Source organism: Topomyia yanbarensis, chromosome 3 (genome assembly GCF_030247195.1).
Source record: "Topomyia yanbarensis strain Yona2022 chromosome 3, ASM3024719v1, whole genome shotgun sequence".
Lineage (NCBI taxonomy): Eukaryota > Metazoa > Arthropoda > Insecta > Diptera > Culicidae > Topomyia > Topomyia yanbarensis.
The window spans coordinates 226839786-226851937 of NC_080672.1; the positions used below are offsets into that span (position 1 = coordinate 226839786).

At 36.5% G+C, this 12152-nt stretch overlaps 1 protein-coding gene across 2 annotated transcripts in view; it reads left to right on the forward strand.

Moving 5' to 3' along the window:
• The window catches only part of LOC131688809 (protein-serine O-palmitoleoyltransferase porcupine), a 602121-nt gene that overhangs the window by 308491 nt on the left and 281478 nt on the right, over positions 1-12152 (forward strand). Inside the window, exon 6 of one of the 2 annotated variants that reach the window (XM_058973347.1) lies at positions 8185-8252. The exons of the other annotated variant lie outside the window; for it this stretch is intronic. Coding sequence (XP_058829330.1) covers positions 8185-8252 — 68 coding nt within the window. The remainder of the gene's footprint in view (positions 1-8184; positions 8253-12152) is intronic. 2 annotated transcript variants of the gene reach the window in all.

Consider the following 12152-nt stretch of genomic DNA (forward strand, 5'->3'; position numbering starts at 1 on the left):
TGGCGGTTTCAAAATGATGCTATCTTGACCTTAAATTAACGTTTTTAAACATTTGACCTATACAACAAAAATCAAATGCTCATCAAAATCGATCAGAACCTGCTAGAATCGAATGGAAATCGTCATTTTTCATAAATTTCTCTCTACATTCGGAAAGTGTTATCCTCGTTATTAATCATATTACGTTTTCGTCTCAACTCGACGCATTCCTAAAATAAAAACCTGTTTTAATCCACCTAGTGGTGCAATTGTGCTTGTCTCATTTGTCCAGACTACGATTCCCTGGCTGGTTACAGTCGGGTCTCCTACAACGCGGATTCCTACAAAGCGGCTTCCTACTGCGCGGATTCCTACTGCGCGGTACCCGCGTTGTAGGATACCCACAGCTTATGGGATTTCGACTAATTGGGGCTGTGGCCGATTATTTCGTCCGTGTCAACATGTAGCGCCATACTTTCTTTGGCAAAGTTGTTGTACTCACTTGGGCCTACAACTTAGTGTAATTGGGTATCCAATTAGTTGAGAACTATGCCGCCAGGGGTGTTATGAAGAGAGAGAGTAAATAAATCGAAATTCTCGTCGTAATTTCGACTATCATCAAATGGATTCAATGTCAAATATATCAAGACCCTGATTATTTTGAAAGGTGGTGTCTTCGGGGAATTTATAAAAGAAGTCCAGAGCTTCTGGATGGTAGAAAGTATAACTCGCAATTACCCCACCAGGCGGCGCTAGTGCCAATGCAAATATTCAACACATGTTAAAATAATTCTATATCTCAACAACGTGATTAGATAGACTAGTACTGTCCTCAATAAAGTTGCTCGAGTGGTCGAGGACTACCCAACGGTGACAGATTAATTTGGAATATTCTCACTATGCGGCGCTAGTGAGCGTAGAGGCTTTCAACATATGGTAGATTATGCTGTATCTCAAAAGTCTAATAACTTGGAAAAATGGTGTTTTCGGCGAAGTTCTCGAGGAAGTCAAAGGCTACTGGATTATGGATAGATTAAACTGGAATCGACCCGCCAGGCGGCGCTAGTAAGCATTTTCTTTCAAAGCATGTATCTCGAGATCATGATCATTTGGAAGGGTGGTGTCTTCGGCAATATTTATAGGCAGGTCGAGCTATGTCCTACGGCGAACAAATTAGTTCAGAACTCGCCCACTAGATGGCGCTAAAGAGAATGAAACTTTCTGAACATTATAGATATATTTCTAAAGTCTTATAATTTTGGAAAACGCTGTTTTTGGTAAAGTTCTGTAGGGAGACAAGTGCAGTTTGACAATGTATAGGAAAATTTCGATTTTACCCACTAGGTGACGCTAGTGAGCACAAATTTTTCCTTTAAATTTCTGCATCTCAATAAAAAGGCAGTTTAGAAGAGTGGTGCTTTCAACAAAGTTTCTTGAGAGGTCGAGGACTACCCAACGGTAACAGATTAGTTTAGAATACTCTCACTATGAGGCGCTAGTGAGCGTAGATGCTTTCAGCATGGAGTAGATAATGATATATCTCAAAAGTCTAATAACTTAGAATGATGGTGTTTTCGGCAAAGTTCTTGAGGAGGTCAAAAGCTACTCGATTAGGAATAGATTAAGTTGAATGGACCCGCCAGTTGGCGCTAGTGAGCATTATTTTTCATATCCTGTATCTCGAGATCATGATCATTTGGAAGGGTGGTAATATTCATAGACAGGTCGAGCTCTGTCCTAAGACGAACAAATTAGTTCTGAACTTGCCCACTAGGCGTCGCTAATGAAAATGAAACTTTCTCAACATTATATATTTCTAATGTCTGATAATTTAGGAAAACGCTGTTTTTGGTAAAGTTCTCCAGGGGGACAAGTGCTGTTTGACAATGTAAATAATATTTTAAATTCACCCGCTAGGTGACACTAATAAATACGCATTTCTTCTTTCAATTTCTGCATCTCAATATACAGGCAGTTTGGAAGGGTGGTATCTTCGACAAAGTTGCTTGAGAGGTTCAGAACTACCCAACGATTAGTTTAGAATACTCTTACTATGCAGCGCTAGTGTGCGCAAACACTTTTAAGACCTGGTAAATTATGATACATCTCAAGAGTGTAACTTAGAAAGATGGTGTTTTCGGCAAAGTTCTTGAGGAAGTCAAGGGCTGCTCGATTATAGACATACTGATTTGGAATGGACCCACCAGATGGCGCTAGTGAGCAAGCTTTTTTTCAAATTTTATTTCTCGGGATCAAGATAATTGGGATGAGTGGTATCTTTGGCAAAATACATCGACAGGTTGAGTTTTATCTTACTGTGATCAGATTAGTTCAGAACTCACTCATTGTTAGGGAGAATACAACTTCTACTACGTAGTAGCTTAAGTCAAAAGTTTGATAATTCATGAAAATGGTGTTATCAGATTAACGTGGATTTCAGTTACTAGGTGGCATTAGAAAGAAAAAAATAATTTACGTATTTTAGCACCTCAAAATCATTACAGTTTAGAAGAAGGCTTTCTTCAGTGAAATTCATCGGTAGTTCTAGAGCTGTTTGATGATGGTTTTGAATACTCTCACAATGCGCCAGAGAATGGGTTGATGAATTTATCCTCTTATTCGTTTTGAGGTTACTTCAGAAATTTAAATAATATTAACAAGAATCAGAGCAGTAAATAATCTATTCATAATCGAGTAGCCATTATTCTTCCTCAAAAACTTTTCCGAAAACATTATCTTTCTAATTTAGTTGACTTGTATTTGAATTTGTATAAAATGTGCAACTGACAATTTGTCTAGTGACAATACACCACGACGAAACTGCAAAGAATTCATGACGAAGTCGAAAATTTCAGCAAACTCGTTGAAGCGACGACTCATTGCCAAAATTGGACAATTGCAGCGTAGTTAGTGCTGCGCATTTCAGAATGCAGCAGGGCTCGTGGGCGAAGAGAACGGGTAAGCGCGTAGAGGTTGATTTGCGCTAGTAGCTCCGGATCATCATATTCAGCCAGCAGAATCTTTGACACGAAGGTAGCCTGCGCTGCATATCTCCGATGTGTTAAAGTATTAAGTCCTAAAAGACGACAACGGTCCTCGTACGGTGACAGGTTTAAAGGATCGTTCCACGGTAATCCACGTAACGCATATCGTATGAATTTACACTGGACTGCTTCGATCCTAAGGCTCCACGTTGCTTGATAGGGGCACCAAACGACGTTTGCAAATTCCAACTGCGGGCGCACCAATGAGCAATAAATCTGCCTTGCAACACAGAGGATCCCGAAATTCACTGAAAATTTTGAAAACAAATCCCAGTAATCGATTGGCTTTGTCGATGGGTGCAGAGACGTGATGAGTATACGTTAGCTTTTCATTAAGAATGACTCCTAGATCCTTCACGTGGTCAACGCGTTGCAGCTGAGTTGCTGCGATGTTATAGTTGAAGGTAAGCATATTTCTCGTTCGAAAATAGCTGATGACAAAACATTTTGCAACACTAAGGACCATCTTGTTTCTTACACACCAGCTATAAAAGGTGTCGATAAGATGCTGTAGCTCACGGCAATCGGCTTCATTTCGTATAACAAGAAAAAATTTGAAGTCGTCGGCAAAAACAGCTTTCCTCCACGCCTTAGAACGAAAACTGCATACAGGATATGAAAAATAATGCTCCATAGCGCCAACTGGCGGGTCCATTCAACTTTAATCTATCCATAATCGAGTAGCTTTTGACCTCCTCAAGAACTTTGCCGAAAACACCATCTTTCTAAGTTATTAGACTTTTGAGATATATCATTATCTACTCCATGCTGAAAGCATCTACGCTCACTAGCGCCACATAGTGCGAGTATTCTAAACTAATCTGTTACCGTTGGGTAGTCCTCGACCTCTCGAGAAACTTTGTTGAAAACACAACTCTTCTAAACCGCCTTAATATTGAGATGCAAAAATTTAAAAGAAAAATTCGTGCTCACTAGCGTCACCTAGTGGGTAAAATCGAAATTTTCCTATACATTGTCAAACTGCACTTGTCTCCCTGGAGAACTTTACCAAAAACAGCGTTTTCCAAAATTATCAGACTTTAGAAATATATCTATAATGTTGAGAAAATTTCATTCTCTTTAGCGCCATCTAGTGGGCGAGTTCTGAACTAATTTGTTCGCCGTAGGACAGAGCTCGACCTGCTTATAAATATTGCCAAAGACACCACCCTTCCCAATGATCATGATCTCGAGATACATGCTTTGAAAGAAAATGCTCACTAGCGCCGCCTGGTGGGTCCATTCCAGTTTAATCTATCCATAATCCAGTAGCCTTTGACCTCCTCGAGAACTTCGCCGAAAACACCATTTTTCCAAGTTATTAGACTTTTGAGATACAGCATAATCTACCATATGTTGAAAGCTTCTACGCTCACTAGCGCCGCATAGTGAGAATATTCCAAACTAATCTATCACCGTTGGGTAGTCCTCGACCTCTCGAGCAACTTTGTTGAGGACAGTACTAGTCTATCTAATCACGTTGTTGAGATATAGAATTATTTTAACATGTGTTGAATATTTGCATTGGCACTAGCGCCACCTGGTGGGGTAATTGCGAGTTATACTTTCTACCATCCAGAAGCTCTGGACTTCTTTTATAAATTCCCCGAAGACACCGCCTTTCAAAATAATCAGGGTCTTGATATATTTGACATTGAATCCATTTGATGATAGTCGAAATTACGATGAGAATTTCGATTTATTTACTCTTTCTTCATAGCACCCCTGACGGCATAGTTCTCAACTAATTGGATACCCAATTACACTAAGTTGTAGGCCCAAGTGAGTACAACAACTTTGCCAAAGAAAGTATGGCGCTACATGTTGACACGGACGAAATAATCAGCCACAGCCTCAATTAGTCGAAATCCCATAAGCTATGGGTATCCTACAACGCGGATTCCTTTTTTACGCCCCCAGTTAATCGCGTAGTAGGAGACCCGACTGTATGTTCAATACAATGGTGGAAATTAATATTACATGTTCAGTACGATTTACACATACATACAATGGATCGACAGCCACGATCTTGAGATACTATGTTGTACTGAAACATCGCTTGAAACCAGCGGCGGATCATGCAGAAAGATCCGGGAGGTCCAGGTCCTGCCAAAAATTTTCAACTTGTTAAGAAATTTTAAACTAGTTTTAATTTTAAAGTAGCAACCCCTCACTGCATACTCCCTCCGGGCCGGTATGATTGACGATTTTTGGAGTGATTGCATTACCTTTCTTTATGAGAAAGGCAAAAATGTACCAAAGTCCAAAGAAGCCAATTTTTGTCAAACATCTCAATGTTTCATGCATTTTAAAGTCATTTGGCATCAAAAATACAAATTTGATTTTGAAAATTTTTCATTTCAGTTTATATTATATTATGTGCTGTGTGATTGCACTCATCAACTTGTAACTCCGGAACCGGAAGTCCAATCAAAAAATTCAATAGCAGCCGATGGGAAGGTTGTACCTTTCATTTGAGACTAACAAATCGGTTCAGCCATCTCTGAGAAACAGAGGTCACATTTTTTTCCACATACACACATACATACACACACAGACATTTTCCGATCTCGACGAACTCAGTCGATTGGCATATGACACACGGCTCTCCGGGTCGGGATTAGATTGACGAATTTTAGAGTGAATGAGAAAGGCAAAAACATTTTTAGCAAATGTTGAAAGTGATGCATTTTTTGGTGAGCAGTTCTATGTTTCATAGACATTAAATCAATTTTAACTTCGCTTCCTATTAAATAAAGACCCTTATTACAGTACATTACTACAAAAACGAGCTCAATTTGAAATTAAATCTGAGGATTATGATTGATTACAGAACTCTGGAATTTTCTATTGGAATGTTTTCAGGCAGGAATTTGATATTGGTGCTATTAGACAACTGTGAAATCAAGACCAATAGATCAGTTACATATCAGGACCCCATTCCGATAATTTATCAAAAGTCCTCATGATGTTTACAACAATAGGTTATCAATCTACGGATCAGATAATTGTTATTGTAATATTGAATTAAATCAGTCTGCATCAATAAATTTTCAACTTCAATCCAATATTTTTTTGGGTGTGGTGGGGGGAGTTGTATGGTGTTAAACCCCAAAACCTTCTCTTGGCTACGCCGTTGCTTGGAGTTATTTATTTCGCTTTTCATTTTCCGATATGTTTCAGATCGATCCGATGGTTATAAGTTAGAAAAATTGCAGTCAGAAGGTTCGCACAAATGAACATTTTTGTACTGATAAGTTATCAAGTTCCTTCCAGACAACTAGGAAGTGTTCGGTGATTATTTCTAGCGGTTGTAGATAGTAAAATGAAATACAAAATTCGTTTTATCGAAATAATGTTTAGCTTATTTCAATGGATTATTACTATATTGAACAATAAATAGGCGACAAAGAGTAATCAAGAAACAACAAGCCATAACTTTTAAAGTATTCAAAATAGATATTTAAAATCTTTAGTAAAGTTATTCGCAAAAGTAAGAGCTACAAATTTGCTGAAGACATCATTTCGATATAGTCACTTCCAAGAAAATTTGTGAAAATATCTCACTCATAGGGGGATTAATCAGCAAAAGCACAATACCAAAAGAAAGGGCATATTACCTCCATTAAATTCTCCGAAGATACTATTTACCTAAAATAAGCCGTTTTGGCGTTAATAATAGATTACATGTTTTTGGTCATATTTCTGGCAATGGGAAATGATAAAAATCTTTCGTTCGCATGTTAAATATCTCTTTTGGTAATAGTACGATTTCAACAATCTATAGCTTGTTCGAAAGGTATTCGTATAAGCTGTCTAAAAACATATAAATTGTTAATCTATATTGTCAATTTCGGCAAATAATTAAAAAAAAACTGCAAAAAACGCCATTTTTACGCATTCAAACATTCATATCTTGGAAACTAAACATCAGATTCAAAAACAAATTAATAGCGTTCATACTGTTTTTTAATTCTATCATTTAAAATTGGTTTGGATAAGATCGGTTCAGCCATTGCTGAGAAACACGAATGAGAATTTGTCCGTTACATACACACACAGACACACACACAGACATTGTCCCAAATCGTCGAGCTGAGTCGATTGGTATATAAGACTCGGCCCTCCGGGCCTCGGAAAAAATCTTGAAAGTTTGAGCGAATTCTATAGATTTCTTTTATAAGAAATATGATTCGATGATTGGTGTTCGTAAACGAAAAGGTTAAAGATTGGTGGTCTGTGAACATCTTAAACTTCCTGCCATCGCTAAAAATTCCTTTTCGGTTGTAGAGTATCTTTCTTCGGTTTGGTTTAAAGTTCTCGAAGCGTATACGATTGGTCTGTCTTTGCCTACGGGCCCTTGTGACAGTACTGCGCCAATTGCATAGTCACTTGCATCTGTGGTAAGTATCAACTCTTTGCTAAAATCAGGGTAGTTCAAAACTGGATCAAGCGTTAATAACTGTTTACATTTTTCGAAATATGTTTCAATTTCGGGTGTAATGACGAATTTGCAATCTTGCCTGAGGAGATTCTTTAGTGGTTTTACTAACTTAGCGAAATCTTTGATGGAACGCCCATAGTTGCCTAGTATGCCAAGGAACTCTCTGATTTCCTTTCCGGACTTAGGGACTGGCCATTGTTTTATAATTTTTATTTTATGGTTATTAGGGCGTACTCTCTCTTCTGAAACTGTATGTCCTAAAAATTGGGTTTCTTTCCTGAAAAACTCGCACTTGTCGAGCTGTCTTGTTAATTCAGCGTCTCCTAATTTTCCAAGGACCTGGGGTAAATTTTTCGCATGTTCCTGAGGAGAGCTGGAAAAGATGATTATATCGTCCATATAGACGAAACAACATACTCTTACTAGGTCTCTAAGAATACAGTGCATTACTCTTTGAAAAGTAGCGGGTGCATTTTTCAGACCGAATGGCATACGCGTAAATTCGTACTTGGCACCGTTTACTGAAAACGCTATCTTTTCCATGTCTCCTTCCGCCAACTGTATTTGGTGAAAGCCGGAGACTAGGTCAATGGTCGAAAAATATTTTTCCGAGTTTATCTAAAATGTCAGTAATTTCAGGGATGGGATACTTATCGTTGATTGTCTCCTCATTTAGTTTTCTATAATCGATAACTACACGAAATTTCTTTTTACCAGATGCATTCTTGGGAACCACCCAAACAGGTGAGGTGTATGGCGAAATAGATTCTCCAACGAATCCATCTGTAAGCATTTTTTAAATTTGCTCCTGTACTTCTTTTGCATATACGTAAGCATATTTGTATGATTTAGAATGTACAGGGATGTTGTCAATGGTGCGGATATTATGCTTGATTTGGTTGGTTTAGAGAGTTTATCCGTTTCTATTTATTTATTTATTTATTTCGTCAATCGATGTAGACTACAGCTTTCATTAATTACTAATGTGTATATTCCGTGAATTTAGTATAAATGAAGCAATTTCGGCTTTTACAGAATCATCCTCTTATGCGTTAGAATTTCTTTTGTGTATAAAATATTGTTTTAGTTTCAGTTTAGACATTGTAAAATCAGTTGAGTCGCAATAGTGATTATAAATAGACATCATTCGATTTATGGGGCTATATTTTGCATAGTTTGTGCGAAAAGCAGTTATTGAAAATATACTTCGATTTCGTAGCTGTCGTGAGAGTGCATAAAAGTTCAATTTGGATAAAATTTCAGTTGAATCGATACGATACGAAATGATATTATTAATGAATGAAAGCATTGCAAATTCGCGACGCTCCTTTAATGTTTGAATATTGATGAGCAAGCAGCGTGCTTCATAAGATGGCAGAGGAAATGCTGTCCATCCAAATAATAAAAACTGTTTTTGTACCGATTCTATTCGTTCTTCATGTCTGCTTGATAAAGGGCACCAAATAATACTGCAATATTCCAATACCGACCAAACATATGCAATATATAATGTTTTTATTGTATAAGGATCTTCAAAATGATAGCTAAAGCGTTTTATAAAACTGAGCATGTTGTTAGCTTTGTGTATAATTGTGTTATAATGATCAATAAAATTTAACTTAGAATCAAATATAACTCCTAAATCCCTAATTCTTTCACATTTTACTACAGTTTGATTTCCTAAGGTAATCTTAACTTTCGGTGTTTTTCGTTTTCGACTAAAGGTTATTGAATTACATTTTTTCACGTTCAGTGGTAAGAGACTTTTTTGACACCACATGTGGAAAATTTGTATTTCGTTTTCGTTAAAGTGTCATATCGTCCGCATAAATTAATATTAATATTAAACAATAGAGAGCCGAAATGAAAGCCTTGTGGAACTTCTGAGGTGACTTTAATTGGATTAGATTGCTTTCCTTTAAATTTAATTATTTGCTGACAATCGGAGTGATATGATTCTTACCATGTAAGTAGCCCAGGCTTAATGCCGATCTTTGTCAATTTATAACGTAACATTGGGATGTCAATGCGATCAAATGCTTTACTAAAGTCTGTATAAAGCGCCTCCACGTAGTTTCCATTATCCATTGCAATCAGTGAAGAGTTAATCAACTCTAGTAAGTTTGTTGAGGTCGAACGACCTTTGAAGAAGGTTGGAAATTCTGTTTTTTATTTGAAGAAATATTTTTTCGTTAATGATTGATTCGGAAAGTTTCAGAATACAGGAGATTATGGCTAACCCACGATAATTACGTACATCAGATTTTTTGCCAGATTTATATATAGGAACAAAAAAGATTTTTTTCCATATTTTGGGAAACTGTCCAGATTGCAAAGATATATTAAACAGCCAGAACAATGGGGCAGTTAACTCGGTTGCTAATAATGCTAATTAATTATTTGCTAATAATGGTGGGATTCCATCAGGGCCAGAACCTTTTGATGCATCTAAATGTTTTAGAGCATTGAAAATGTCTTCCACTTTGACGTGATTGACACTAATATCCATAGGAAAATTGGGAAGGGAAGCGAAATAATCGCGATCACGGTCTTGTTCTGAAATAGTCGTATATATTTCTTGGAAGAATGTTGCAAATAGGTTGCAGATTTCTTCCGAGCTATCATGTACTTTGTCATCCAAATGCATTGTTGATGGGAAATTGTCTGATTTTAATTTAGTTTTGACGTAGTTGAAAAAAATCTTTGCACAAGATTTGATATGCTGTTCCGTTTTTGAGTTATAATCCGTAAGTGCAGAATCTATGGCCATATTTAGTTTATGGCAAATGTCGAAATATTTTTCCAAGTTCTCATTATTTTGGTTTTTCTTATATAGCTTATGGACTTTTTGCGTCCTATTTTTCAAACTTTTAATTTGTCCATTATACCAAACGGGATGCTTCGAGTTGCCGTGTCGTCTTTTTTTTCTTAATAGGCACCTCTTCATGAATTATCTTGAAAATAATTTTGTAAAATACGTCCACGGCGGTTCTTCAAAATGATAGCTAAAGCATTTTATAAAACTGAGCATGTTGTTAGCTTTGTGTATAATTGTGTTATAATGATCAATAAAATTTAACTTAGAATCAAAGATAACTCCTAAATCCCTAATTCTTTCACATTTTGCTACAGTCTGATTTCCTAAGGTAATCTTAACATTCGGCGTTTGTCGTTTTCGACTAAAGGTTATTGAATTACATTTTTTCACGTTCAGTTGTAAGAGGCTTTTTTGACACCACATGTGGAAAATTTGTATTTCGTTTTGAAATGTATTAATATCCTCGGCATTTCTTATCTCCAAATAAAGTGTCATAGCGTCCGCATAAATTTATATTTTCAGTTTTTTGAGAATGAAGGAGATATCGTTCACGTATAAAATAAACAATAGAGGGCCGAAATGAAAGCCTTGTGGAACTTCTGAGGTGACTTTAATTGGATTAGATTGCTTTCCTTTAAATTTAATTATTTGCTGACAATCGGAGTGATATGATTCTAACCATGTAAGTAGCCCAGGCTTAATGCCGATCTTTGTCAATTTATAAAGTAACATTGGGATGTCAATGCGATCAAATGCTTTACTAAAGTCTGTATAAAGCGCCTCCACGTAGTTTCCATTATCCATTGCAATCAGTGAAGAGTTAATCAATTCTAGTAAGTTTGTTGAGGTCGAACGACCTTTGAAGAAGGTTGGAAATTCTGTTTTTTATTTGAAGAAATATTTTTTCGTTAATGATTGATTCGGAATGTTTCAGAATACAGGAGATTATGGCTATCCCACGATAATTACGTACGTCAGATTTTGTGCCAGATTTATATATAGGAACAAAAAAGATTTTTTTCCATATTTTAGGAAACTGTCCAGATTGCAAAGATATATTAAACAGCCAGAACAATGGGGCAGTTAACTCTGTTGCTATTTTTTTCATAAATAATGGTGGGATTCCATCAGGGCCAGAACCTTTTGATGCATCTAAATGTTTTAGAGCATTGAAAATGTCTTCCACTATGACATGATTGACACTAATATCCATTGGAAAATTGGGAAGGGAAGGGAAATAATCGCGATCACGGTCTTGTTCAGAAAAAGTCGAATATATTTCTTGGAAGAATGTTGCAAATAGGTTGCAGATTTCTTCCGAGCTATCATGTACTTTGTCATCCAAATGCATTGTTGATGTTGTTCTGAAATAGTCGTATATATTTCTTGGAAGAATGTTGCAAATAGGTTGCAGATTTCTTCCGAGCTATCATGTACTTTGTCATCCAAATGCATTGTTGATGGGAAATTGTCTGATTTTAATTTAGTTTTGACGTAGTTGAAAAAAATCTTTGCACAAGATTTGATATGCTGTTCCGTTTTTGAGTTATAATCCGTAAGTGCAGAATCTATGGCCATATTTAGTTTATGGCAAATGTCGAAATATTTTTCCAAGTTCTCATTATTTTGGTTTTTCTTATATAGCTTATGGACTTTTTGCGTCCTATTTTTCAAACTTTTAATTTGTCCATTATACCAAACGGGATGCTTCGAGTTGCCGTGTCGTCTTTTTTTTCTTAATAGGCACCTCTTCATGAATTATCTTGAAAATAATTTTGTAAAATACGTCCACGGCGGTTCTTCAAAATGATAGCTAAAGCATTTTATAAAACTGAGCATGTTGTTAGCTTTGTGTATAATTGTGTTA